Below are 27,632 nucleotides of genomic sequence, written 5' to 3'. Positions count from 1 at the left end.
TGAGGGACTGATCAGAATTGACTTGCTGCAGTTACTACACACGGCCCAAGGAAGGGCCACATGCGTGCTCTGGGTCAGGCACAGGCAAAACCAAATGAAGGCAACATCTAAACAAAAGGCAAACACAGCATCACAGGCCTTAAAAACAGGACTTGCACTGAATTGTGTTTAGAGCCATTTAAATTGCAGTTTTTAAATAATTTTAATGAAGATAAATGAAACAAAGCCCTTTATATAAACAGTTTATTTACTCTAAACAGCAACACAGACAGAATGCCATATAAACACAAAGAAAGTGATGCAGAATAAGGATGCTGGCTAACTTTGGATCTCAGAGGCTCTTAAGCAATAACAACCTAGTTTCTGAAAGATAGAAAAAACAAATTCAGGGAGGGAAGGGGGTGGAGGGCATGATTTTTTTTCATACAGCCAGCTAGAGGCTAAATATAGTTCTAACATTTTAAAGCATGCCTGCATCAGATAGCAAAGTAACTAGAGATACTAGTGAATTTATAGAAGTATAAAAGTTTATAATTTTACAGCAGTTGAAATACTGACATCAATATTAAAATAAAAGCAAGTTTTACATAACAATCAAAAATACAAAAGACTGAAGGAAGAGACCCTGTATGAAAAAACTGGGGGCAATTCAGCAAATTTAGAACTGTATACAACTGGCGAATATGGAAAATGGCACACATACAACCCCCTCCCCTTACGTGGATATTAATTGTACATAGCAACATTGGGTTTTGCAAAAGTTTTGTAAACAAGTTCTTGCCAAACCAATCCCTTCCTTTTAAAGATGCTGCATGATAAATGCTTATGATGGTGCAAACTTCTTGGCTTGTGCTCGAACCCTCTTTTCATATTCCACTCTGTTTTGGCTGAAAAGAGAAAGGGTAATTATAGCCAGAGAAATCAGACGCTGTATCACAGAGTTAGTTTCATATTGAAGAGAAATAGAGCTAATTTCTAAAGGCAAACTCTTGCTAGCAATTCACAGAACACTACACTAAATTAAAGGCTCTTCTGGACAAGTATGGTACTGTTCAACTAGTTACTCCCCAAACATCACCACCCGTTGTCAAGCGATTGCACTGACTTCGTACTGTACCAGTTTCTTCAATCAGGTTTGCACCCACTCTTCTCAAGACCAACTGTATCTCGCGTGCAAACATGCTCTCATTCATCTGAGATTTTCTACTCCCCACTCACACTAAGACCTAAGGCCATTAACAACAAATTCCAGTATCCTAACAGTACAAAATGAGGAGAGCAGTTCACTAACAGCTGGTGGACTTCATATGGTTTAAATTATCATCTTTACTGCTTTGGAGAGAGAATGGAAACACTCCTAAGAAACAGGAAAATGATAATGGTGTGGTAATTTCAGCCTTTATCTCTACAGACACTGACTCACAGGTTTATCTTAATCTTCAGCTGGGAAAAAAAAGCTAGCTCAAACACAGCTAAGTGTAGCATACTTGCTACTGATTGATCAAACAAGTGAGCATTACTTGATGGAACTATGTCCAGTCACTAAGCCTCAGACTCAGGATGTAAAAGGGCAAGTTCTTTGGTTTCTGTTCTTGTTACAAAAACGGACAGTAGCAGCATGGTAAAGCATCCATTTACATTCAGTTGACTATTTTGTATTAGCTGTCAGAAGTGTGAGTTGGGCTAAACAAAAATTTGTAAATGTTACTCTTCTACCACATATAGTTTAGAGTGGCTAGATTCTGCAGACAGCTTTGTAGTAAATTTAACTTACTTTTAACTATGAAGGCTTGCTGCAGTGAAAAAAAAAAGGCAGCAAATTATATCCTCAGAACTTGACAGATAGAGGGGGCCAAAGAAATGAAACCCATTTTGGTTGCATGCAATGACCAATTGCTAGTGAAGAGACTGAAGATACTCACTTCTCATGAACAGATTTACAAAGTTTATTCTGTATTTTTTCCCTAAGTTATATTGCATTGCCACACAAGAACACAGCCTAGCTGTTAAGTCTTACACCCATAAAATCCACACAAAAGAACGCCTTCCATAGCAGAGCCTGAATGCAAAGAGGAGGAAGTAGGTTAGCACTTTAGGAGTGCTACAGTCACTGAATGACAATACCAAAGGAACCCTGAGAATAAGTATTTTTATTTTGAATACAACATTTATTTCTGAAAGTTTAACAACTTGACTAAAACACATCTGTGTAAACTAACGGTGACAATATTACAGACACGTGCACAATCCTGCTCTGTTTAACTTCTACCAGATATTCACTAAGCAAGAGAGGCATACTCTCAGACTGCAGATTAACAGTAAACCATCTGAAATACTCTGCCTGTCCAAGAGACATGAAGAGTATAAATGGGAGACTACACTTACTTGAAGTAAAAAAAATCATGCAGTATTTTAACCTCAATAGATATTTATTGCTCCAGAAACACTTTAAACAGAAACAAGACTAGCCAAGACTGGCTTTCTACATACATGCATGTGTGAGATGATAAAAAAAAAAACCAAACCACTGACTATCTGTATGTAGCATGAGCATGACATGTTATGGAATGAAGTTTGAGCTATCCCAAACTAGGTCTAGGGTTTGGGCCTGCTGGGCCTCAGTCTTGGGCCTGTGTGAAAGTAGATAAGCCTGTGGCACAGTTAGAATTTAAGTTAAGGTGTGTGGATGCTTTAGATAGGACAGTTAGAGTAGAATCACGGTAGCTGCCTTAAACTAAGATTGTTTGCATTCTTTCTCACACTGAATGCCAATTAGAATGCACCTGCAACTATAAACTATCTGAAACTGTATAAAACCAGCCATTTTGGGAATAAAGAGGAGAACGTATGATCTGACCATATTGGCTGTACCATGCGTTACTCTGTCCAGCCCCCATTAATAGAGTCCTGGCAATACCGTTGGTGCCCGAACATCTATACATGTATAGAAGTACATTATTGAGGCCTCCCTCATCATTCCCAGCTCCTACAACTGTGGCCACTTAACTGTCTTCCATACGCACATAATTCCATCAAGCCTTCAGTAAGTACTTTAAAAAATAACACTGAGTGAAGCCATTAATTAAATGCAAGCCACACTACCCATCCCTATGTTTCCTTTTCACTAGGACCCTATTAAAAAACGTATTTAACATAGCTTGCATGTCAGCAACACGTAGTGTTCAGTCACATAAAACGTTATTTTTCAAACTTGTACTCTCCTAGAGGTCTCTTCTGTCCCAGACTGTAATTCCACAATTCCATCTTTGTTATTATTTCCGTAGCTGCCAGTGCCAAAAGTGTTTGTTTAAAATGTTTTGCATCCATAAAGATTATAGAACGGGTATCCATTTTTAATGGTGGGAAAACTTTTACGATTAAGCCTAAAAAACCAAAAAACAACCAAACCCAAAAAGTCTCTTCAGCTCACAAATTATCCCCTTTCCCAATCAATACAAACTTCATTCTGCTAAAGCTACGGGCATTCTGTACTTTTCCACCTATTCTTTTGGAAGACGTAATTTTCCCAAAATGCTACGTTTCCTACAGTGACCACAGTTCCCCTTTATCCTTCAGGCACAAGTTCTTTCAGGTACACACTACTGGGCAGAAGTAAGTTACTCCTGCACTGACGAATGTGACTGTCACCTAATTCAGTATCCTCTTCTCCTGGTCTCGTGACACTATTATGCCTCATTGTTACTATTCAGCCTTTAAGGGAAAGGACTTTGTGTTGGGCTAGAACCAGGATGAAAATCATAATATAAGGACTATTCACACTCTAATGCTATTGCTTTGCTATTAAAAGCCCCACTAGCCTAATAGCCATGACACTACCATTTTGTTCAAGTTTAGCACAATCTAGGCATCTCCACAGAACACAGTCATGAAGGTAAGAAAATTCCCCATGTCATTTGTAAAAACTTTTGCACGTTATACTACAAGTAACAGACGACTGCAGGAAGTATGACAGCTTTCAAGCTGATACGCAAAGACACTTACCAGTAAATTGTGTAAGCCTCTGCTTGAGCTGGGTCTTGAATATTTGGTTCATTTAGAAGTTCTTGTATTCCTAACAATATCTATGGAAAAGGGAATGGAAGTAACAGGCATATATTATGTATATTACTAATAGAGATTCAGTGAAAAACCTTTAGAAACCAATTTAGGAACACACAGTGAACATCTCATATTCGCATCAGATAAGCAAGCAAAGCAAAAGTGTTAAGACTGTCTAAGTACAACTAATGACCTGTTTAATTGTGATTGCTGGCCGCCAGTCCTTATCCTCCTCTAAGATGGAGAGACACACGGTGCCTGAAGGATACACGTTTGGGTGGAATAACGGTGGTTCAAATTTACCTGATAAAGAAGAGGAAATTACTTGCACACAGTGCTAAGCGGAAGATCAGAGAGTTGGGTTAAATCAGTAGGGGAAAACAAAACTCAAAAATCCCCAAACCAACGCTGGTGAAAGACTCCCAAATAAAACCCCACAGATTTATGGAGCTATTAATAATAGTTTTCTTCTTGCCCCAGCCCACACCTAAAACAGAAACTCCATCACATCTGTGATACCAATCCAGGCGCTATATTGTTGTCTTTTTGACTGGTAGAATCTTTTGGTTTAGGAATGGAAACTAACAAGGTAATTCATAGTAGCTTTGTGATAAAGACCTTTTAAAAACAGTTCTTGTCTTTTAAGCCTCACATACTACTATGTAAAGGAAAGATACTACCCTTCATTCATCTTTTCTCACTTGAAAATAATGAAAGTTTCATACAAGGAAGACTTAAGTTCCTAGCATTTTTTTCAGTTTCAGATTATACATTTTTTCAGATTATACATTTTCCTATGTATAATCAAGATGCACCAAACAAGAGGAACCATGTTTAAATTACAAGACTAACTGAAGGCTTGTGCAGCTTTTCTTCTGCCACTCAATCTATATTCTGGCATTGCTTTTAATCTTTACAGAACTTAAATGCATCAGCCAGCATTATGAGTAATGAACACTCCTTTTGCAATACATGAAATACCTACATATTAGCGCAGTTTTCTAATCCATCTGACATTGCCAATATTCACAAGACATGACAGTCTTGCTGCCCTATGAACTTCAGTGGTATTTCAGAAGCTGCACTGTTAGGGCGTCTTGTAAGTCACACATATGTCTTAATTTAAGGCATGACAATTCCTTTAACACTGCCAGTATATGAAAACTAGTATTTTTAAAAAAAAATTGTAAAATGTTTTAAGTTAAGAGATGTTTTCCCTGTGTTACATGTATTTAGGTGGTATCAAACAAAAGGAGTAGCCAGGAGCTGATAGAGCTGAAATATACTAATGTGATGACAGATGAATCGCTGTCAAAAGTGCAATTTGTAATCACTGTGATTGATTTGAGATGGTAGCTAATTCAAGAACCAAGAAACCGCGCAAGGCAATAGATGTCTTTGGGTTTCTATAACAGGTAAGTTTGAGATGGTGTAAGGAAAATTCAGTTCACAAACATAATAAGGACACTACGTATCTGAATATGTTATACATAGTAGCAGAAAAATAACAGATTCATATTTTAGAGCAAGTTGATTAAAAGGTTCAAGTTATAGAACTCGTTTTTCCAAGCTCCTGTCTTCTGAGTTCTTAGCTTAGAATACCAAGTTAACAGTAAGAACATTGGGATTTAGTCTAAGCATGTCTATATATTAGTTTCCAAGGCGTGCTGATGATGTAGTGAGCATTTCAAGTGATGCTTTTGTCAAACTTTGAGGGAACCTACTCACCAATCTCCCTCCCCTCCCAATTTTGATATATTGAGCACTTTGCTGATTTAATCACAACTTTCTAAATACAAAGTGGCTGGGGAAAAAAGAAAAAATAATGTCTTAAAAAAAACCCAAACCAAAAATCAAACAAAACTGTAAAAAAGTAATAAACATTTGTAAGAACCTCATGGATTGTTTCAACACTGTTCTAATAAACTTGTGGTTTTCAGCAAATGTACTCACATTTTGGGGGTGAAGAAGGATAGTCATCCTTGAAAAGCATCCGTAGTTTAAATAAGCCTCCTTCCCATGGTGTCTATAAAAAAATTAATGTAGAGTTTCGGTTACAGCAAGGAAAAGTCTAAATTGTGGAAAAAAGCTTACCAAGAACACAGCTTCTCAGGCAAAGCACAAGATGTTCTTCTGCTACACAGTAGAAAATAGCTGTTCTGCACTGTTGTACACTGTCTAGACCACGGTAAGCTATCTTACCCATTGAAGAAGCTGAAGTGGAAAGGAAGGGGTTTCTTTCTTTATTACAGCTAGTAAGTGAAGCTGAGTCACCACCACAGTCAGATCATCACCCCAGTAATTCCATATAAAAGTAAAAATTTCACACTACATAAGAACAGAATACTTCTGAAGTTTTACATTATACACATACAATGAGGAAGGGGCTGTTTTACCCCCACTTGAGTTTGAGAAGATAGGATATGGATACACCCCTAAAGCATGTGAATATAAATGGCTTCTCTTGTGTCTTATGAGAATGTGGCTAATAAAACCACAAATGAACTAAAAATGTGGACGGACTGTAGTACTGCTACAGTTAATAACATTCACTAGCCTAAACTCACCCTGTCTGCGTTTGGTAGAATGTAGTCTCACAGGCTCCATCTTTCTGTATATCAAGAAACTTTAAGAGGCTCTTTATCCCTATGCACAACTGGGAAGAGCACTCATAGGAGCAGTTCCCATGACACAGAGCAAACCAAATAAGACAGCGCTACTCAAAAGAGCCATATAAACAAGAAAAAGACATCTAGTAACAGAGAAAAAGACTGTCTCAAATATACAAAACATGTAAACAAAGAAAAAAGCCCATCTTCTGACAATCTGAGTTCTGCTAAGAAGTGCAGAAAAACAGAAAAGATTCTTACAGCTGTAAAATTAACTTCTCTGCAACTTGCCTTTGCTATGGAAACACTGCAATGAAAATGAATGTTGGGTTAATTCTTAAAACAACTGGAGTACAGATGGTCTCACATCTTAAGAGCAAAACTGATCAAATCTTATCCTCACAGACAGATTGATATGTTTGAAGACAACCTTAGAAGGAAATTATTAATTTAATTATTTCCTATCTGAATTATGTGATTTTTAGCTGAATGAAAACCAAAACAAAACACCTAAAAAACCCACATGAAAAGAAAAAAATCATTCTGTTGTCATTGGTATTCAAAACGCCAAGTCTCAAGCTAGAAAAGAAGAAAAACATGCTAGAAATTAATAACACATTCCAGAAGTTAATGAGTTTGATTATATTCGCCATAGTGTATTTAAAGAACTCATTTGAAATTGCTGTAGTCAGTTGTCATCAACCAGAAATCCATTCTCCATACCTTCTCAGAGGAGTTCCTTTTTAGAAAATATTAGCTTCTGATAAAATAAACGACCTGTTTTGTTTGCTTTCAGTCACAGGGCAAGACAAATAGCTTTTAATAATTTACACAGAAGAAGAGAACAGTTGGTGAAGTTTTTATGTTTCTGATAGAGCAACATACCTTGTGGGTGAAAGACAGCAGACACTCAGAAGCCTTACTAAGGCTAGCAGTATGACAGCAGTATCATCAAGACCATATTGCATTACGGAGTTAGTTGCAAATGTTTTTTGAGTCAAATTTTAGGTAGTTAACAAGTGATTTGCTGTCAAATGAGTGAAAGGAGTATCCAATCCAGGACTCACACCACTTCAGTATTTCATCTGGCTGACAAGAAAGCATTTTGGTGGTTTCAACTTCTCATCTAAGGCAAAGCAGCTGCAATATACCTCCAAACACCTCCAAACACAAAGGCAATAGAGAGCAACTGCTTGGTCTGGTAGAGACAAATAAGTCATGCTGCTTTTTTTAAAATATAAGTTTTTTTAATTAGCAGGAATCACATCAGCATAACTGATCTTTTCCAGGTGTGACATTTTCTTTCACATGAAGGTGGCTTTCAGGCCTTGTATGCTCCACTTTGTGGTTTACAAAACTTCAAAGCAATACCATGAAGATTTTGTATAGTGTAAAAATTTTACCTAAGTATTTAAAGGTGACATCTCCATAAGGTACATAAACTGTTATGAGGGATAATCTTGTTTTGGCAGAACACAAGGGTATGAGTTTTTCCTTACACTGTGTTAGATTATTTGCTGGTTCTTCTTTAAGAACTGACTAATGCTGTGCACAGACAACTACCAAAACTAAGTTGTAACTGTAACAGCAATGGTCGTGACAGCTGTGGTCAGCATTCAACTAAGGCGGCATCACAGACCCTGCAGGCTTTGCCTACACACGGAGTCTTCTCAGAAGCTAAGGAACAAGACCATAAGGATATTTAAGGAAATTAGCAAAAGGCAGCAGAAAAGGAAGATCAAATCAAAAGAAGATCAGAAAGAAAGATTTAAAACCCCCAAGTAATTAATAGTATTTCAGAAAAAGCATGAAAAAAACCTCCTGTTTGCTCAGTACAAAACTGTTAAACACTCCCCTAAAAACTTGTATTCTTAAGGTGCTAAGTGCCAACAGTTGAACAGGCTTATGGTGTACTTTGTCCAATATTCCTAATCCACAGCACTTTTAATTCTAAGGTAGCAGCAGGATACAAACTTTTTTATTAAACTACATGTAAGTTAAATTCTCAATTGTCAGTGTAATGCATGAGCAACTTATCACCATACATATGGTTACTTTTCACCCTAAGTAAGAAGTTAGGGGAACAGTAAGTCTTACCCCTTTCTTTCCTGGAATAGCACACTCCCAGTTCATTAGATTCATTGTGCCATCTGGATTTTTTGTAGGTACTGCTACAAATCCCTGAGTTAAGGCAAAAAAATACAGGATGAGGATTTTACAAGATGTACTTAAAATACTCAAAAAATGTACTTAAAAATGTACTTTAAAAAATTATATATTTTATCATTACGCTAAGTTACTTCTTTTTGTACTACATAGTTTTAAATAGCTTTTTTAATTAAAAATATTAGTTTTAATTTAAAAAAATCCTATCAGGGTAATGAAAAGATCATCAGAACATTGAAACAACTGCAGAGTCAGAAATTTTGTGGTTTTCATACTTACAAATGGATGATCTTTTCTCCAGGCTTTTCTCTCCTGTGCAAGTCTGCTAAGAGCTATGCCAGACATATTCAGATTCCCTCTAAAACAAAAGCAATTGCTGTTAGTATATACTTTTACTTATAGTGTAAACAATGCATTATGTGTTTATAATCCATGCTCACTCAAGAATTATTTTGACCTCTCATTTTTATTTCAGTAACCTAGATGCACATTTCTGCACAGCCTGCAGAATTTTTCATCACGAATAACATCAAGTTTCCCCATGCCATTAAGCTCTTAGTTACTGGACTTGACCTACAAAATTCCATCCTTACCTTATTGCTTTATATTTGAACCCCATCTTAGAAGCAACTTTGACAGTAGCTTGAGAACAGAAACAAGTGCTCAGACTTCCTATTTGTGCCACCGATACACACTCTGTTTATCTCCTTCCTACACCACATCAGGTATGGCAAATTCCTTCTCTAGGCAAACACCTGCATTACTCCCCATTTCTGGCAAATGGGAATAAGAAATATTACTTTTTGGGTAAATTCCCATTGAAAGACAGTATTCCACACAGAAGCAACATGGGCATGGAATTTAACAAAGTCTTCTCAGTTTTGCAGTGATGCCACTATAAAACTTGCAGACAACAGCAGGAACAGGCAGCAACACAGAACTCAGCTAAGGAAGAACCAGCAGCTCATTCCACAAGACAGATTTTCAATTCCAGTATAAACTGAAGAATATTTCTACACCTTCACTGCCTTAGCAACAGCCAAGCCTGGTGACCACGACTACAGAAAAAATATGCAGAGCACAGGTCATTCACTACTGCATGACACAGAACAACAGTTCTAGACAGGATGATTGCATGAGTGGTGCTTTCAAATTCCGGGGTGGATTCTCCATTCACCCAGAACAGTAGTCAAAGTGAGAGTTTATTTTTCATTGTCAAACTGTATCTAAGCTCAGGGTTTCACTAGCCATGTGGTCAAATTCCAATGAAGGTTTTAATCCTCCTCATAACTGCACTTCTACACATTTTAAATAAGAGCTGATAATTGGCAGTTGGAGAAGTCAGGCCAATCTGTTTTCAACTCCACACATATCTTACAAGCCTTTTTGACAGCAAATTAGAAGAATGCTTCCACTTAACAAGCTCACAGAACAAATGAAAGCAGTGTTACCACTCTATTAAAACGAACACTTATACACTGGTTAAGAATTATGCAAAATTTCACAACCTCTCAATATGTTGAATACTTGTAAGCAGTACTGCAGTCTACTACTATTATAAGCATATGAATTGTAGCTCTTTAAAACGACCAGATTAAGCAAGTTATGCAGTTCCTAGGATAACACGTATTTTAAATCTGTTCTTCAACCTTTTAAGCCAGTTTTGCCTGGATAGCCATATTCCCTAATTCACCTTCAAAGCAGCAACTAAAGTAATGTCAGATAAAGCTTTTTAAAAGGGAGAATTCACACTCAGTGAACATGCAAAGACACAAAAATATTGCTATATTGAGTCCAATTTTCCTCTACTATTCCCAACACATACACCTACACCTTAATTATTGCCTATACCTAAATTATTATTATTACCTTAATTATTGCCTATACCTATACCTTAATTATTGTAGAAAACTTGCAGGACTTAGTGAATGTATACACAGGACTTCAAATTTTAGTCTATTCACAAGCAGGAGACGCAGAGCCATTGGAGAAAAAAAAACAGTGGAGCGAGAAAAACCATACCCCACCAAAAAACCAAAGTAAACAAGAAACCTCTCACTTAACCAAATTATACAGGGGACAAGTTTTAATATGTTGTGAGCCCATGCCCTTGCAAGAGATGTAAATGAACTGAGTAGAATTTCAGCTGTGCTTTTGGTACCTGGTAGTCCACTATACTAACAGAACCTTCCCATCATAGCTTGAGAAAACCATATGTACTTATAAACCATCCAAATATTCTTCCATAGTTCCTTAACCTCAGTTACCTTTTCTGCCAAAAGACACATTACAGGATGCTTTCAAATACATTTATTCCATTTCCTGTGGCTAACAGCCAATTAATTACAACATGCGCCTCAAGAGAAATGCCAGTTTCTCACTAGGTAAATAAAGTGTATCTTCTGCAGAACATCACTAATCCAGTAACTTTTCAAGTAATTGGAAAAATCCTGAGTTTTCAAGCTATGCATCCCACTTGCTTTTGCTACACATTATACTGTGCCCTAGTACAATAAAGATTTTTCTAATGCTCTACAAATAGCTTTCCAAATCTTGAGGCATTTGACTTAGTTAAGCACTGAAAAAATTCAGTGCATATGTAAGAGAACAGGCTTCACATACATGGTTTCCACAGACTTCAGTTATACTGACGAGAACAGACAAGCATCTAACAGCTCATCAGTCTACTAGAAAATAAAGATTAGACAAAGAAGACTAAAAGCCCATCTCAAAAACTAAGATCCCATTAGTTACGTATCCCCTCAAACGCAATCTAAGTGTCAATATATACCTTCTACATCCCAATCCATTAAAGTACTACATTTCCAGAAAGAATTTTGAACCAGAGGAAGTCTATTTAATCCTATGTTGCGCATGCAACAAAGGTCGAAGAGACCAGTCTTCACGGTTTTAGTTTAATCCCCCAAACTTACCCCCGCCATTAAGAGATAGAATGTACCTTTTACTGCCATCAACTCAGAAAGTTAACAGAAACTTCCAAGTTTACTCAGTAGCTTGCCTTTGCTGCTGTTATTGCCTGCTTTAGAAAAAGGACAAAATAAAACCATAACGCTCATCACAGATGCAAATTTTTGTGTCCCATTACAGAATATTTACCCATTTATACCCTCCGACGGGGTGAAACAACCTACTTTCACACATAAAATGCACGTCTTCCGAAGAATCGTTCCCGTGCCACAGGCAACTCTCTAAATACATCAACAATATGCTCTTTGAGGTTCAAGAACTTTCAGTACAACTTATTGATTCCAAGCAGCAAGAAAAAAACCCACAAAACGTTAAGATTGCTAGTTTCACATTTTCACTTTGCAGATTAAATACTGACATAAAAAAAAAATTATTATCGAGGTAGTTTGCCCCGAACTATGCAAACTTTATTTTTCAGAAGGGTGGAGAAAGCCACAGTCTGAGCTTTAATCAAAGCACGCTAACTCTGGACTAGGATAGAAAGTCTCTGCTTGCGGCAAGAGAAAGGTAGAAGAGGCCGAGCGGCGACCGGAGTCGCACGTTAAACAACAGAAGATGCCGCGCGGCGATGGGCTCGGTGTTCGACGGCAAAGTAACCGGACATGGCCGAGCACCGCCCGCCACCGCGGAGGGCCGCTGGTTCCGTCGGCCCCGCAAGGGGCCGAGGCAGCGCCCAAGGCCTGCACGGGGCACCCCGGGCCTGCTCGCCGGTCACGGGCAGATACCTGGCGGGGCGGGACCGGCTCGCGCAGGCCGAGCGGTTCCAGGCCTTACTCGGCGACCTCCGCCCGCCACCACCGAGACCTGCGGGGCGCTCAGAGCCTCAGGCGAGCAGCGCTGCGCCGGCCGGCCCAGCCATAAGGCAGGAGCCGCCGGGCCCGCACGCCCATGGCCGCCCGTCCGGTCCCGTCCCGTCGCAGACGAGGGGCGCCAGCCCAGCCCAGCCTAGCCCCGCTCCCCAACCCCGGGGCCACCCCGGCCCCACTCCCGGTCGGGCCTCACCAAGAGCTGCTTGCCGCCGCGCGTGTCCCGGACCGAGGCCGCGCGAGTGACCCGGATGTTCCCGCTCCCGCTGCTTTGTCTCCACTCCGGAGTTTCCCTCCCTCTCGCCTCGGCGCGGAGCGCGAAACCGCTATTCTGTCCCTCGGCCCGATCCGTCCCTGATCCTATCGTCACGCTTTACGCAGTCTAGCGACCAGGACCCAGAGGTGCCCCCAACAATGCCTGAGTATGAAGCACTGGAAAAAATCCACGTGCGGCTATCCCAAAGCCGATCACTTCCTCGTGCCTCTCGCTCTCACCAGCTCCGGGCGAAAGCTGAATCAGTTTTTACCTCCGGCGCTGCGGGAGCCGCCTGCGACTTAAGATCGCCTGGTCCGTCGGCGGGCGCGCGCAGGTCTGGCGGGCCGCGCTCGAGCCGGGCTGAACCCCGCCCCCTGTGCCTGGACGAGCCTGATTGGAGGGGCCGCTGCCCTGAGGGGCTTCCGCGGCTGCGAGGCGGGCGGAAGGGCCTATCAGAGAGCTGGCAGGGGGCACGGAAGGGGGTAATCAGTTTGCCTTCGGCCTGCGCTAGTATGGCCTGTTTTTTGTTTCCCAGTGCTATGTTTGTTAATTTGGTTTGGTTTCCCTGGGGGGGAGGAGAGGTGTTGTTTGGGTTTCTAAGAACGAGTTTTTAGTGGCAAGTAGGGTATAAATCAAACTCTGTACTCATCTTGAACTTCTCTTTCTTAATGAAACAGAAGAATTTTTAGTCTTGGAACCTCTGCCTACCTGTGCCTTGCGCTAGTCTGTGTCAATGTAACTTGAACAATGTTCTGTGTAATATTAAAAGTTTAAAATGGTTTCTTCGGAACTCCAGAATTTACTATTTCAATAAATAATCACCTGGATTCCAATCAGCCCTTATCAAAATATATGCTGAAGATCACTCTACCTAAGAAACCTTTCACAGTAGCAAATGCCCAACATATACCAGGATAAACACATACTCCCTAGTGTAACTATTCACACAGTGGCATTACGAAAAGCAGTGGAAACCATTAACACTTGGCTTACAGGATCTCTCTCATGAAATTGTACACATTAGTCTCTGAGAATGTCACATACATATAGACTATGTGTATATTAATAACCAGGCAAGACTTCAGTAAAGTGAAAGATGAGCAGCACTCTAAAAGGTGAATTTGCAGGATCATTTTCATCTTTCTGAAGTGAAACTTCCTACTGAAAACTAGTGCCAAATGAACCCTAAATGTTATAAAAGATCCAAACAGGTTGCTAATGTTTAGTCGTTTATGTCCCCTTTATAACCTGGTTTCTAGTTCAGGGTGGACACTTATCCCTTTTATGCTCTCACTTTTCTTAACTGGTGAAAACACTTAAAGCAGCAGGTATGTAGAGCAGGAATTTGGGCTGGAAGTCACGCTGGCTGACTCTAAAAGTGCCAGTACTTTTAGTAGGACAGTGATGAAAATACAGATGCACGCATTGATTACTTAATTACAATAATTGCTGTACTTGATGTTTGTTCTTAGCATTTATTTTGTAAAATTCAAATGCAATTAAACACAGCAAAACAGTCTAGTAAAATAACACAATTTTACTGACGTTGCTGGATATACAAGGAAAAAAATAGTGCTTTGCACTTAAAACTCATTAAACTCTTAAGATGAAATTTACCTCATATGTAACTATAGAGCCTTTAAGAATTTAAAAATCATAGGTCTTAACTTCCCAAATGCTTACTAGCAGTTTGGAAAATAAGACCTGTCCAGTGGTCTTGTCAATACTAATACTCAATTATGAACTTTTCTGTAGTTGTAGAGGACACAACTGTCAAACTTCCTGGACAATTTAAACAAACTGTACTTTGCACTTAAATAATTTACTTCCTTCAGCCATTTCTACCCTTGAAGCTTATTATATGTTTGCCTTATTACAAAGCAACAATTTCCATTAGCTTAGTTTTTCAAGCAAATGAAGCACTTGTATTAAAAAGCGAAGTAGTGGATTCTAGAATCTTTGCTGTTAGGCAGGGTAGTTTTTGAGTTGTGCAAAAGAAAAGGTATGTAAAGTGTAAAACTTTTTCATGTGATTATATATCCATTCAAGGGACAACTATTTCCTCCTATAATGATCAGCAAGCAACTGCAAAGGAAAATAATTTCCCAGCTGATATATATCTGAATAGACCCAGCTTTTTTTCCGACAAAGTCTTTGGGGCAGCAGTAAAGGATACATCTCCTTTACACAGGAAAAAGTGTTAATGCTTTGAATCACTGCCCAAATATGCAACTACATTTTACATCTGAAGAGCTAAACTAGGAATTATCACAGGATATAACACTATTAATATCAATTAGTGCATTTAGAAAAGACAAATGTAAAACATCACACTGTAAAAGGGAAAACCCAGGTTTATTCCATGCAGTTTACAATACACTAATATTATGAAAAGGAAGTTAAAAAAAACCCCACACACATTTCATTAGTTTGTTTTGAAAGTGATGGTTAACTGTAACCACCTTCAAATCATCTGGGAAGCCCTAGCAGATTTTTCTACCAGGGAAATTTCCCTGAATTCAGTTTCTTGTCTGCATCTCTACTATGAGTTTTGGTTAATGCAAATGCACTAAAACCAAATCAAAACTCAAATTTTGCTGCAGTAAGAACACTTCAGAGATAATGAATTGGCACAAAATAAAGTGTTATTGCTAATCCACTATCCAGGAAATAACATGTTGCAAGTATGGCCACTTGATTAGTATAAGCACAAACAGATGATGCACTACTGATTTTGAGACCAGTGATTTGGAGGAACAGGTGAAAGAAAAAAGAACATTTGTTGAACTGGGTAGGTGGTCCTAAAGAGTGCATAGGAAGTCGATTTTTCATAGCTAGGTTGAGGTAAAGATAAGGACAGAAGCAGGTGGAAAAAGCTGCCATTTGATACTTCTTCAGTTTGGTGATCTTGTTTCACTTCCAGGTAGAGGTTGGCAACATTACTTTTAAGAGTGCCTTGGCACTTGCTTTATTCTAGCAAGTAGACGTGGCAAGTTCATGTGAGTAAAGTTCTGCATAAACTTTTGGAAAATCTTCAAAATTAGCAAGAATCATGTACATAACAAATACATTTACTTTTTACTCATTTCAGATGAAGAGGCCTCAAAAGCACAACAGGTCTTAAGACAAAATTTAGACTCCGCTTTCTAAGGCAATGAAGAGCACAGTCACAGAACCTCCTCACCTCAAAGTAGCAAAATAACTTTTAAAAATGTTTTTCTTGTTACAGTAATTGTTAAGACACAACAACCTGAAGAGAACCCTCTGTTGCATCCAGAAAGCTGTATTTGCAGCAGTATCTATTCACTGAACTTCTGAGAAGTTTATGCCTTGGTAGACGTTGCTAAACTAAAGGTCAACTAAGTTGCAAAGAAATATTCTGTGACAATTTTCTGGGGGAGAGTCTTCCTCAAAGCTTCTCTATTGCCAATGCTTTTCATAAAAGTTCTTAGATTTCAGCAAAGGTAATAATACAGTGGAGGGTAAGTATACTGCCTTCTCTAGTATGCTCTTATCCAATCTGGATACTGAAAATCCAAGCCATATAGGAACACTTACATCTGCAATTGGTTCAGCCATTTGTAAAAAATTATCTTCGAGTCCATGAGTTGAAAGGAAAACAAACTAGTTGTTTCTTAAACGTTGTACGGCTCTGGAACCTCAAATTAGCCCTGGAAAGCATTTTAGCCCTTAGCATTTCTGCTCTGAAAATGGAAAGATTTCCTTCTGACAGTCATTTAGTTAAACTGGACAATAAGATCTATTTAGCCCTTCAAAGCCTCTGTTCATTAGGAAGCCTTCAAAGACAGCTCTTGATTTTTGTGAAACAAATGAAAATTTATATTTATATTTATATGAACACTGAGTTCAGAGAGCCTTCCACATTTTTTTAAACTGAATATTCATTCCATTTAAAGAATCAATAATTCTACACAAAACCGCACGTAAGATCCCAAGATGGTTCTTAGAACTGGAGATAACTGCAGTCTAAACTACAATGCAGTAACAGGAAGCATCCTGAGGCTTAAGTATTTCAAAGCTGTTGTGTTACAAAAGATGCTTCTCCAATGACCACTTAAGATAACAGACACTGTTAAAGGCATAACAAGATTTCATCTTTCAAGAGCTCCACAGTTCAACAGCTGATTGAAAAGTTAATTTGAAAAACTTGAAACTTCTAACATGGTAAGAGAGAGAATAAAAATAGGAGAATGGCACTTCCTGATTTTATCACATCTCAAGTGAACAAAACCCGAGACTTCCGGCTTTCATTTGACTTCAGTCTTCCTCAAAAAGCCCAGGATGACTTCACTCTTCTCCCAGTACTTCCCATGGGATACAGTCCAGTATACCTGGGTAATTATAATCCAGATTCTATTTAATTCCACTGAACCAGATACTATTGCACTTTTACACCCCAAGTTCATTTTTGTAATATTAACAAGAATTTGTAACTAATACATGTTAATTTGTTAGTGGTAGCTCTCTACAGCTTAAACAGAGACTGACAACTCTCAACAACCTCAACAGACATTCACAGAATAGTGTTCTGTTATGAGAAGCACTTCTCTGATAACACTATCACCCTGCTCAGCAGACTTGTTCCCTTGGTTGCATGCCTGCAATCAAGTTATCTTTTGTTTAATCTGCCAGTTTTTATTTTTCTCCTAAAAAAAACCCACAAAAAAATCACCTCTCTCAGGAAGAGAGGAGATTGATTCAATTTTGGAATGTGCAGGAAATAGTCCTGTTTCTAATGAATCACAACTGTGCATTCACATTGCTAGAAATGGAGTTACACAGCTGTTGCCTAAAGAAAATCTGAAAGCAAAAGGTCAGATTGATTCACAGAGTTTCATTTTTAGGAAAGATCTTCTCCTAATGCTACAGTGCAAGATGAAAGGAACTTTTATCATTACAAGAAATCTGAGTTTGAAAAAAACTGAGTACATTTTACAACTTTTATGGGTATATGATTCTGGAAACTTTATGGAAACTTTAGTAAGGAATCAAAAAAAACCTTCTAAATTCAATCAAGTCTTTGACATGCAATTATAAATTACGGTGGGATAAAAACCCTATAATTAACCGTGATCTATGGAAATCCCACAGTAAGTAGGACAAAATCCCAGGTAACCTTTGGGCTGGGAGCTGCTGAGTCAGAGTATACATTTGGACAGTTATTATGGACCATGTGACATTGATGTCTTTGAGGCCTCAGAATTACTTGTTCATTGCAGACAAATTCTGATTCACTTGCTGCTTGAAGAAGTAAAAAGCGTATTATATAAAAATGTCATCTCCAATAAAGAAAAATACCTCTGAGAAAACTTAAGCTGTTTCCCAACTCAAAGCAAGAAATTTCAAGAATTTGCTATAGCAGATTTGAACATTTGTTTGTAAACAAGTTTCGCAAGAAGTTTGTCATGTAAGTGCCTTTAAGGAATTTAATCTCTCTCCCTTCCTGCTTTATTCCTTCTGCTATGATCTCTTCAAGCTCAGGATCTAAAATTCTAACCTGGAATACTGTTCTGATTTAAGAATAGAGGAGCCGTGTACGTCCAAAGTTAAGTCCAGTACAGCTTTGCAGCTCCAGCCTGATAGTGAACCCCTCAGCTCTGCACAGTCACAGGCAATTCTCAGGTAGGTACTCTCCAAATGGCAGAAAAGGAACAAAGGATTCCAGTTTAAACTGTATGGGTATATTACTTCATCCTGCAAGATCTCAACAGATGAAGCAATGTTTGCAAAGTCTGGTGATGCAGATTGGATTCTAATGCAATTACCTTATTACTGTCACTAACTTTATTTGAAACTGCAACAGTCAAACAAAAAGAAACAAAACTTATTTAGGGATAAATTCTTAATGCCTTGAAAAACGCTAAAGAGAGCATTTCCATCTATCTGAAAGCCTCATATGATCACAAAAATTAAAGCAATAATGACAATAGCAAGAAAAGGGAAGTACTTAGTTCAGGTGGTCTCAAACAACAGTGTATTTAAAATAATTTACAAGGTACCTGCCTACTAAAGTTCTCTCTTTTGTTTCCTTCTTAAAATCTTTGTGAGGCATTGGAAACAAAGTGCAAAAAATTATTAAACACTCATTTCCCTAAAATTGGCTATGGCAGGGATACAATGTAAGTTGTAAACTGCAGGTAATCTCATCATAAAAGCAGGTTTTAAAACTGAAAATATTCCAGTGGGAAAAAAGCGCCATACTTAAAAAAACCCCACTCCTTTACATACTCTAAATTTGTTCAGCTTGCTCAGTTTGTTACTCATGCTTTGCTAATGTCATTCAGGAAAATTTCACTTTATTAAATAGTCTGTCCTTTTTGGGTTTAATAATAGAGGCAACAGAAATGCTGATTCAGAAGCATCACTGTAAAACTGGTATTTTAGGCATTAAAATCCACTTACATCAATGCTGATTTACTCTGTAGAGCACATCAAGAAAACAACATGGCTGGCTGCAATTCCATGAGTTGGGGACCTCAGAGAATTTGGTGGAGTCATACTGCTTAAAAACACAGTGACTACTGCAGCAGAGGAAATGTTTTAATATGCAGTTAACACAGACAATTGTTATGCTTATTTTCAGATACACAAGATAATCTGTCACTAAGGGACATCCATGTGCTCAATTTAAGCTGATAAAATATGGGTACCTAAAAAAGTATAAAAGTATAAACATTTCCCCCTACATAATAACAGTTTTAGTAAATTAAATTCAGTTTTAACTTCTTAAAAAACGACAAAAATTGTATGTGTTGTGGAGGGGCCAGCAGCTTCCCGTGCAGACCACATCCAAGTCGCAAAATGCATTACAAATTCTTTCAAGCATTAAGCACACGGACAAGACATTTAGCCCATTGCTTAATCTGTTTAGTAGAAATGTTTCTTACAAATTGTTCTGCCAAACTTTTATCAATGTGTAAGTCCTTAAAAAAAAAAAAAAAAGTAGACCCTGGGTGTTTGAAAATCAGGCTTTTGTGTAAAGGATTACCTACAGTATATGCATAAATTCTGAAATTACCAAGAATGAAAACTGTAATGTCTTTAGAACTTAAAACCATCTTGTAGCTTTTTGAAACTCCCTTCCACTGGTTCCATGAGTCAATGAAGCCAAGTTTTATACTGTCCATTTCATTAAGTGTTTTAAAGATGTGCTAAAGATTTTGCTCAAAACATAGTGTATGTCTTGTGTATTAGCCTTCATCAAGGACAAACTAACAAAGCTGCACTACATTCTGTTCAAACACTGCTCTTAACTGCATAGTTGAAAGTGTATAGAAAGAGAAAGGTTGATTACAGGTATCCTGAATATCCAAAGTAATCAGGTTTTTCAACTGGATGAATTTATGTTCACACTAAGGTCGATTTTAATCTGAGTCATAGAGACAGGGACCTAGGACTAGCCAGCTGTATTTCTGTAAAACTTTCAGCTCTAGACAAATCTCTACCCTAATCCACACAGTTCAATGCTTATAGGCATTTTATAAAAGCACAAACACACATACGAGTACAAACACCTCCAAAAAACCAGAATGTTCAGTTGGTCATTTTAAGTGAATTTTGATTCCACTTTCAAGCATGTGACCAGGACTGGAGCATAACTTTTGCAGGAGACTTTTTTAACAGAGGGAACATCACTAATAACTCAGAGGAAGGCTATTTTCTCTGAGTTTAGTCTTCCCTTTGGGTATTAAAATAAGCTATACATCCACTCAATATATACACCCTTCAGAGAAACCTTTTCTCTGTTGTGTAACTTTTACATGTGCTAGTTTCAGTTGATCTCCTAGGCTGTTATTACATAATAGATTATGTCACAGAGCCATAAGGAATGTGCAGTATAATACAGTCAACTGGGGCTGACACTGATTCTGAAACAACGTGCACCCAAACACTTGCGTTTCTGGGCTGTAACATTTGTGTGTGTGTATAGGGGGTTGTGTGTGTGGGTGTGTGGGTGGGTGGGTGTGTGTGTGTGTGTAGCACCAATTACATTGTCCTTCTAAGGTTTACAATGATTAGTAAGAAAATGTCTCCAAAATGATCAACATTGGGTCATCCAGCACCAGACATCAAGTGCTACATGTCTCTGAGGAAAATGTGAGTGCATGGTCATTTCTTTTCAAATGACCAGTGTCAACTGGCCAACAAGAGAGTACAACCATGCACTACAACCAAAACTTAACACACACTCCCACACCATCTATTCCCATTATGTAGTCTTGCAATGCTTCCAGAAGTTGACACCAGCTTATAGGCAAATATGGTTGAACCCAGATAAACAGAAAATTGTCTAAATCAGGATTTTCCTTTTGCAGCCAAGCCTCTTCAGTGTGACAATTCACTGCATCTTCGAATAAAAGAAAAAAAATTGTCACCGTTCAATACTGTCTTCACATCCTGGAACCTCGTTCTTGCAAAATCTGAAATAGACCAATAAAAATTCTATAAATGAAAATTAGCTGTCATTCCTAAAGCATGGAAGTCAAAGAGCAACATAATGACTATTTTTAATAACTGGTAAAGTGTCAGGGACCTGGTTCAAGGACATTCCTGGGGTCTGTGCTTTAAAGCTGAAAAAAGATTGATACGTACAATGTCTCCTATCAAATACCATTAAAACAGGTTCAAAACACTGCTAGGAATTGAATATTATTAATATAAATAATTAATACATTAATAAGACTTAAGAGTTGGCAACTGTAAAAAGTAAGCCATTGCACCTCAACCTGGTTCGAAAGATCCCGAGGTCCTATGTGGTGAATTAATCTGGGTACTTCACTAGAAACAGAATTTAATCTTCATTTTTCCTGTTCCAGTAAAATGTTCTTAACTTTCTGAAGTTTCAGATGCAAATTTTACTGCATAAATTAGTACCAAAAACATGAACTAGCAAATAAAAATGTGCAGAAATGGCACACTGGGTGTGATGATGCAAGAAGTTTTTAAAGCCGAGGTATAACCTGGAAGGATTTAAATCATTAACACCCATTCTACTTCCAGTTTGACTATTTTTTCTCCTTTTCTGTTTCGTTTGTTTTTTTTTGGCTTCTCCAGAGAGGAAAGGATCCAAGTCTTAGGACTGACTGTTCAGGCAACAATATTTTAATGTTGCTGCTCTAAACTGAATCACAACCAGCAATAATGCGGTAAACTTTTGGGCTGCATAGTGCTCTAGAATTGTGTCAGCAGGCTGTAGAACCAATCATGACAAAAGGCAAACACAGCATTAAACAAAGCTTCAAATGTACTGAGCACAACAACTTAAGAATGTTAAACTGTAAGTAAAAGTCTTTTGATACTTCATTTTCTTTTGCTTCTTGATAGTTTTCTTAGTATTGGCAAGGGCTCTTTATTTCAAAAGCTGAAAGAAAGCAAATACAAAATCCCTGGACAATGGCAGAGCTGCCCTCAAGATGGAATTTCCTTCTATTACGATCTTCGTGTAGTCTGATGTTACAACAAACACTCAGTAGCACATTCCAGCCCATAGAATCTGCTAGCACACACAAACACTTCAATCTCTGTCCTTGTAGGGTAAAGGCTGGCAATTGTTTCACACAACAATTTCAAGTATGGTTTTAAATTTTAAAAGTTGACGTATTTGGTTTCCTGTTAATATTGTTAAAATGGCTATTATGTCTTTCACAGTGACTGAAGTCAAGCAAGGTGTCACCTGCTTTGCCCAACTCCACGGGATTTTTTTAAGGGCTGGAGTTCATAAAACACCCATTACCATTTGTGTAGCTCAGGGACAGTTCAGAGGCAGTGTGGTGTTATATCAAAAAATTAAAAATCCACTTTATCACTTGCTCACTATACTCCCTCCTACACCTGGATCTAGCTTTGTGCACACAAAATTATTTTTCATTTCAAATTCAGCATTATTGTTTTGAAGTTATGAAGCCAGATGTTAGCGCAACTGCTTTGAAAAATTTCAAAAATACAGGAAGACGTTTTCCACCAGCCATGTTATACTTTAAGATACATTTTAGAAGCAAACACCTCTTATTTCATGAAGATAATTCATGAATGTTACACATGACTATGTGTACTAAGCAAAAAGCTTTTCATATGAAACTGTAGGAAAGATATAAATGAATTCTGTGGGGAAAAAACAGGCTCTGTAAATTACTCAGCAACTGCTTGTGTAACACATGCAAAAGGGACTAGATAAATTTACAGTGGTATAGTGCCACTGATACCAACTCATGGTACTACAGTGTCACTGTAGCTTTCATACAGTGACCTGGATGAAGGCTTGAAGCCAAAATTCCCAGACTGAGTTTTACTGGAAGGTGGCGGAATATATCAGGAGCAGATATCATAAACATTTCATACTTAAACTCCTTCCCCAAGTATTTGCTGTTGGTGAGAGCAGAGAACAAAGTGCTGGAGTAGAGGCCCACAATCGAGGATAACAGTCTGACACAGCAAATGGAGTCAGTAAGTGAAACCATATCCAACAGAGACAAAAACATGGCTGAAACAAACACCTGTGCGACTAGAAAATAATACTGTATCTATTAATTTTGTTAATATTTCCAATTTAATATGAAGTATTTGAGTTCACTCATTCCTAGAAAAATATTCGCAAGATTAGTAGACTTAGAACTATTTTCTGTAGCATCAGGAACACACGCAATAAGATAAAGTTGAGCCAGGTCTGGACACTGAGTTTTGCACACTTTACTGAGCTAGTAATCCGAACATAAAGCAGAAATTCCATTTCATCAGGCAATATTTTAACACACTTTTCTTGGTACTTCTTCTGTAACTTTTACCTCTACTTAAGAGGAAATCATAGAATCATAAAAGTGGGTTGGGTTGGAAGGGATCTTAAAGATCACCTTATTCCAAGTCCTGCCATGGGCAGGGACACCTTCCACTGTCCCAGGTTGCTCCAAGCCCTGTCCAACCTGGCCTTGGACACTGCCAGGGATCCAGGGGCAGCCACAATTTCTCTGGACAACTTGTGGCAGGTATCTCACCACCTTAATGGTAAAGAATATTCTCGTCATTATATCCAATCTAAAGCTAGCCTCTTTCAGTTTAAAAACCTCAGCTTGTCCTGTCACCATGAACCCTGGTAAAAAGTCCTTTTTCATCTTTCTCATAAGTCTTTTTAAGTATTGCAAATGCAGGAACATTGGCCCTGGGGCTCTCTTCTCCAGGCCTAACAATCCCAACTGTCTCAGCCTGTCTTCACAGGAGAGGTGTTCCAGCCTGCAGGCCATTTTCACGTCTCTCCTCTGGACCCACTCTCACAAGTCTTTCTTTTACTGGGAATCCCAGAGCTGGATGCAGCATTCCAGGTGGGATTTCACGAGAATAGAGTTGAGGGGGAGAATCACTTCCGTCAACCTGCTGGCCATGCATCTTTTGCTGCAGTTCTGGATAACTGGCTTTCTAGTCTGCAAGTATTGCTGGCTCAAATTCAGGTTTTCACTCACCAGTACTCCCAAGTCCTCTGCAATGCTGCAGTAAATCCACCTATCACCCAGTCTATACTCATACTGGGGACTGTCCCAACTCTAGTACAGATCTGCTGTATAGAGCATTTTCTTTACTTTCATATTTCTGTTCTATTTTCCCTATAGGTGCGCCAGATCCAAAGCTGGCTTAAAAATTTGAAACAATGCTGAATGAACTCTCATATTCTAGGGGCCTCAGTGTGATTGCTTCTTACGGATGCAGAACATGGAAACTATTTCTTTCCACTCAAAATAAAGCTGCTGCTGATAGAAAAGTGTTTTAAGGACTGTTTGCCACTCAGGCAGCTTAGGAATATTACATTCAATTCAAGCAAAGTGACAGTTTATTTTGTTTCAATAAAGCTTCAGATTTGATCCACTCCTTTCAGCCATTCCTGAAGACCTGGCAAAAGGCCTTACAGCACCCTAGCAGCAGCTTCTCTTAGCATCACTTCAGAAAATAATGTAGGTTCTTTTTCAGCCACGTGCAGTGACTTAATGGAATCACAGCATAACCTGAGTTGGAAGGGACCCATAAGGATCATTAAGCGATGATCCTGGCCTTGCACAAGACAACCTCAAGAATCTCACCATGTGCCTGAGAACATTGTCCAAACTTCAGATATAAGTGTAAGGCTGCTTTACAGCTAAAAAGATCAGGTGTACAGGTGAGAAGCTGAAGTTTAATCTCATGCAATGGTAAGTATCTTCAATTTATACAGGCTCAAGTGACCACCCACACCATACTACTGAACACTCAATGGTATGTTATCTTTTAGAAACTCGAGAGTGGAATAAATATGAGTAGTACTTAAAGACACATTAGGATAAGTGCCTAAGTTGTTTTTTCAGATGCAGCTTTTTTTGTGCTCTTCCACTTGTGACTTCTAATGTAACTTGATCTTCAATCAGATGTCAAACTACAATTCAAAGGATCCCTCCTCAGAGTTGTGTCTTGTGATAAATACGACTGTAGTACTAAGATCACACTATTTACTTATATTTGCTACATCTTTACTAAAAAAATCCTTAGTTTCAAAATTATCAGTTAAGGCTACCTTTGGACTAGCTTACCCTCAATCAAGTTTGTTAAATTATTGCCAAATCATACATTTACTGAAAATGTATATGGTAAGTTTGTATCAGATGCCTCTACCTCTAGGTAAAAAACCTATCTGACAGAAAAGCTGGTGCACATAAAATAAGAAAGAAATGAATGAATGAAAAGAAATTCTGGCCCTAGAATCTACATGAAGAACTTTCCTTCTCAGCAAAGCTTTAAAGATACCGCTCACAATGGAGTTTATAAAAGCAACACTAATTATTCTGTCAAAGAAGCAATATCCAGAACAGGAATTCTATCTTTGCCAACCATGCCACAATTATAATCACAAACACACACATACCATCAGGACTAGCCTAAGGACAGCACTAGTGGGGGTGGGAATTGGATGGGGCAGAAAAGAAAAGAATCTGGTTAAAATCCTAGGGCAGCTAGTGCTCACCATGACATTTACACTTAATCTGAGTCATTCATATCGTAATCCGTTTCTTCATCCTCACTCTGAGTGTCATGCAGCATGCAGCACGTATAAAAGAAGGAAGGGAAAAGAAGAGATTGCAAATGAGTCAGAGCTGCAACAAAGTACAATCCATTTACACCTGAACCATCTAGCAATGACACTTACTCACTTTTACCTGGGACCTCTGCTCTTTGTATAAAAAGTATGACAGCTGACCATTTCAAGAAGGAATGTAACAGGTTTCATGACAATTTCCTCTTCCAAATCCCTTCCAAACCCTGAAGTCAGCAGATAGAAGCCAATAGTCAGGTCAATAAAGTGGTATGAAAGAGAAGACTGCTTGTGGGAATACAGGTTATCTTTTGGTTGTGCCATGGCTACCAGTAAAAGCCAGTGGAACCACTTAAGATGAATTTCTTTTGCTTACGTGTATTAGAAGATTACAACAGAAGTCATCTACTAACTTATTATGCTATTAACTAAAAAAAGAAAACACAAGAAAAAAAGTCCCTAAGAAGGAATGAAGGTGAAGCTTTATTAGATAGCTTTCAGAAGATACTTTCTCCTATTCTGAAAATCCAGGACTATTAACTAAAACTGAAGTGCTTGTCAATAAAAACCATATACTGGCAGGTTTTTTTTTCTCTAACTCAGTCTGCTGTAAAAGTAATAGGAGGACTTTCTCATAAGTCAGTCCCAGTACATCAACATATTTTTTTTTTTTTTTTTGTTCTGTATATAAAAGTGGATACCAGAATTTCAATCCTATGATCTTCATGAAGACCAACTCAGACACTACTGAGACGAGAGGACAATGCTTGCTAAGAGGGAACTATGGAGACAACATCTCCCACAGTTAAGATACCTGAACACAGCAGTCAGAAACCTCTCAAGAAAATAATAGATTCTTTTTCCATTTTTTCCCAGTCACAACATATACCTATATACAAAAATACGATCTTCTAGAAGCATAATATATAAAAGAATTATTCTTCAAGCAACAGCTTAACTCTTCCAGGACAAAAGGGGGGAATGTTATATCTCCAACCAAAATTAACAGTAATTCCTATTCATCACAGTGGTTAAATGATGCTCTGCTTTCTTCTCTGCAACAATGACTAAGCAGCACATTAATGGAGACGTCTAAGACAGCCTCTCTCAGTGCTACTCCATTTACTCAGTTGTAATGCAGTCTCAACTAGCTTTTGGTTTTTGATCAACTTGCATTTGATCCATTTTTTTTTTACACGAAGGATGCAATGTACCTCTGGCAACTTCTGAAATTACCTGAAAATGCATTATTATTGCTTATGAGTTTATTAGGCTGTAGAATTCCACATTTTATTTCAGGTAGATATCTCAGCCCTAAATTATTACCACACAACTCTAACATGTCAACTTCCAAAGTCTTCCTCAAGCATCCTGGCAAAAGCAGACCTTAACTAGGGTTTTAAAAGAGTAAGACATGCCTTACCCAGTTTCACTGTTTACCCCTGATTACATTAACTCTTTACAACTCTTTGGAAGTTTTATCTCAACAGTGACGAACATAAATTACTCATTTCACTAGGAATCCAACATACAGTTTAGAGTATTTTTACAGAGCAAATTATAAAAATTATTCCGTATTTGTAGCTGCATAAGCGTATTACAAAGCATAGAAAGTAATGAAGTTTTATCTATTTGAGGCCCCAGTGCCAAGACTCAGATCCATTCTTAGCATGACTTCAAAA

General features: G+C 38.3%; 2 protein-coding genes across 8 annotated transcripts in view; both read right to left on the bottom strand.

The window, feature by feature from the left end:
* Positions 1–226: 226 nt before the first annotated feature.
* Positions 227–13,255, bottom strand: UBE2I (ubiquitin conjugating enzyme E2 I). 3 transcript variants are annotated; one of them, XM_063414648.1, is made up of 8 exons: positions 12,825–12,882; positions 11,794–11,874; positions 9,114–9,192; positions 8,766–8,849; positions 6,013–6,085; positions 4,253–4,362; positions 4,003–4,082; positions 227–887 (listed from the first exon to the last, which is right to left on the bottom strand). In XM_063414648.1, the coding sequence occupies exons 3-8, from the start codon at positions 9,177–9,179 to the stop codon at positions 824–826; spliced, it is 477 nt and encodes a 158-aa protein (XP_063270718.1). In that variant the 5' UTR covers positions 9,180–9,192; positions 11,794–11,874; positions 12,825–12,882; the 3' UTR covers positions 227–823. The 3 variants fall into 3 exon arrangements, with proteins under 3 accessions (XP_063270718.1, XP_063270719.1, XP_063270717.1); XM_063414649.1 differs by lacking the exons at positions 11,794–11,874; positions 12,825–12,882 and adding an exon at positions 13,156–13,255; XM_063414647.1 differs by lacking the exon at positions 11,794–11,874 and having other exon boundaries at positions 12,825–12,976.
* Positions 13,256–15,220: 1,965 nt separating this feature from the next.
* KCTD5 (potassium channel tetramerization domain containing 5) overlaps positions 15,221–27,632 on the bottom strand; it is a 31,037-nt gene continuing 18,625 nt past the window's right edge. For 2 of the 5 annotated variants that reach the window (XM_063414411.1, XM_063414414.1), the window contains 2 exons: positions 25,882–25,940; positions 15,221–21,325 (listed from right to left, as the gene is read on the bottom strand). In XM_063414411.1, coding sequence (XP_063270481.1) covers positions 25,896–25,940 — 45 coding nt within the window. In that variant the 3' untranslated portion in view covers positions 15,221–21,325; positions 25,882–25,895. Of the gene's footprint in view, positions 21,326–25,881; positions 25,941–26,083; positions 26,178–27,632 lie in introns of those variants that run through there. The other 3 variants (XM_063414413.1, XM_063414415.1, XM_063414412.1) reach the window with 2 other exon arrangements.

Source organism: Prinia subflava, chromosome 17 (genome assembly GCF_021018805.1).
Source record: "Prinia subflava isolate CZ2003 ecotype Zambia chromosome 17, Cam_Psub_1.2, whole genome shotgun sequence".
In the NCBI taxonomy this organism is placed as follows: Eukaryota; Metazoa; Chordata; class Aves; order Passeriformes; family Cisticolidae; genus Prinia; species Prinia subflava.
The sequence above is the reverse complement of the archived record's forward strand: the minus strand, read 5'-3'. Positions and strand labels throughout refer to the sequence as shown.

Bases quoted from the DNA above. Each gene is read 5' to 3' on its own strand.
- UBE2I (XM_063414649.1), bottom strand. From the start codon at position 9,179: ATGTCTGGCATAGCTCTTAGCAGACTTGCACAGGAGAGAAAAGCCTGG. The intron at 8,850-9,113 runs GTAAGTATGAAA...GCCTTAACTCAG, and splicing joins GGAGAAAAGATCATCCATTT to GGATTTGTAGCAGTACCTAC. The intron at 888-4,002 runs GTAAGTGTCTTT...TTCTCTTTTCAG, and splicing joins GAGGCTTACACAATTTACTG to CCAAAACAGAGTGGAATATG.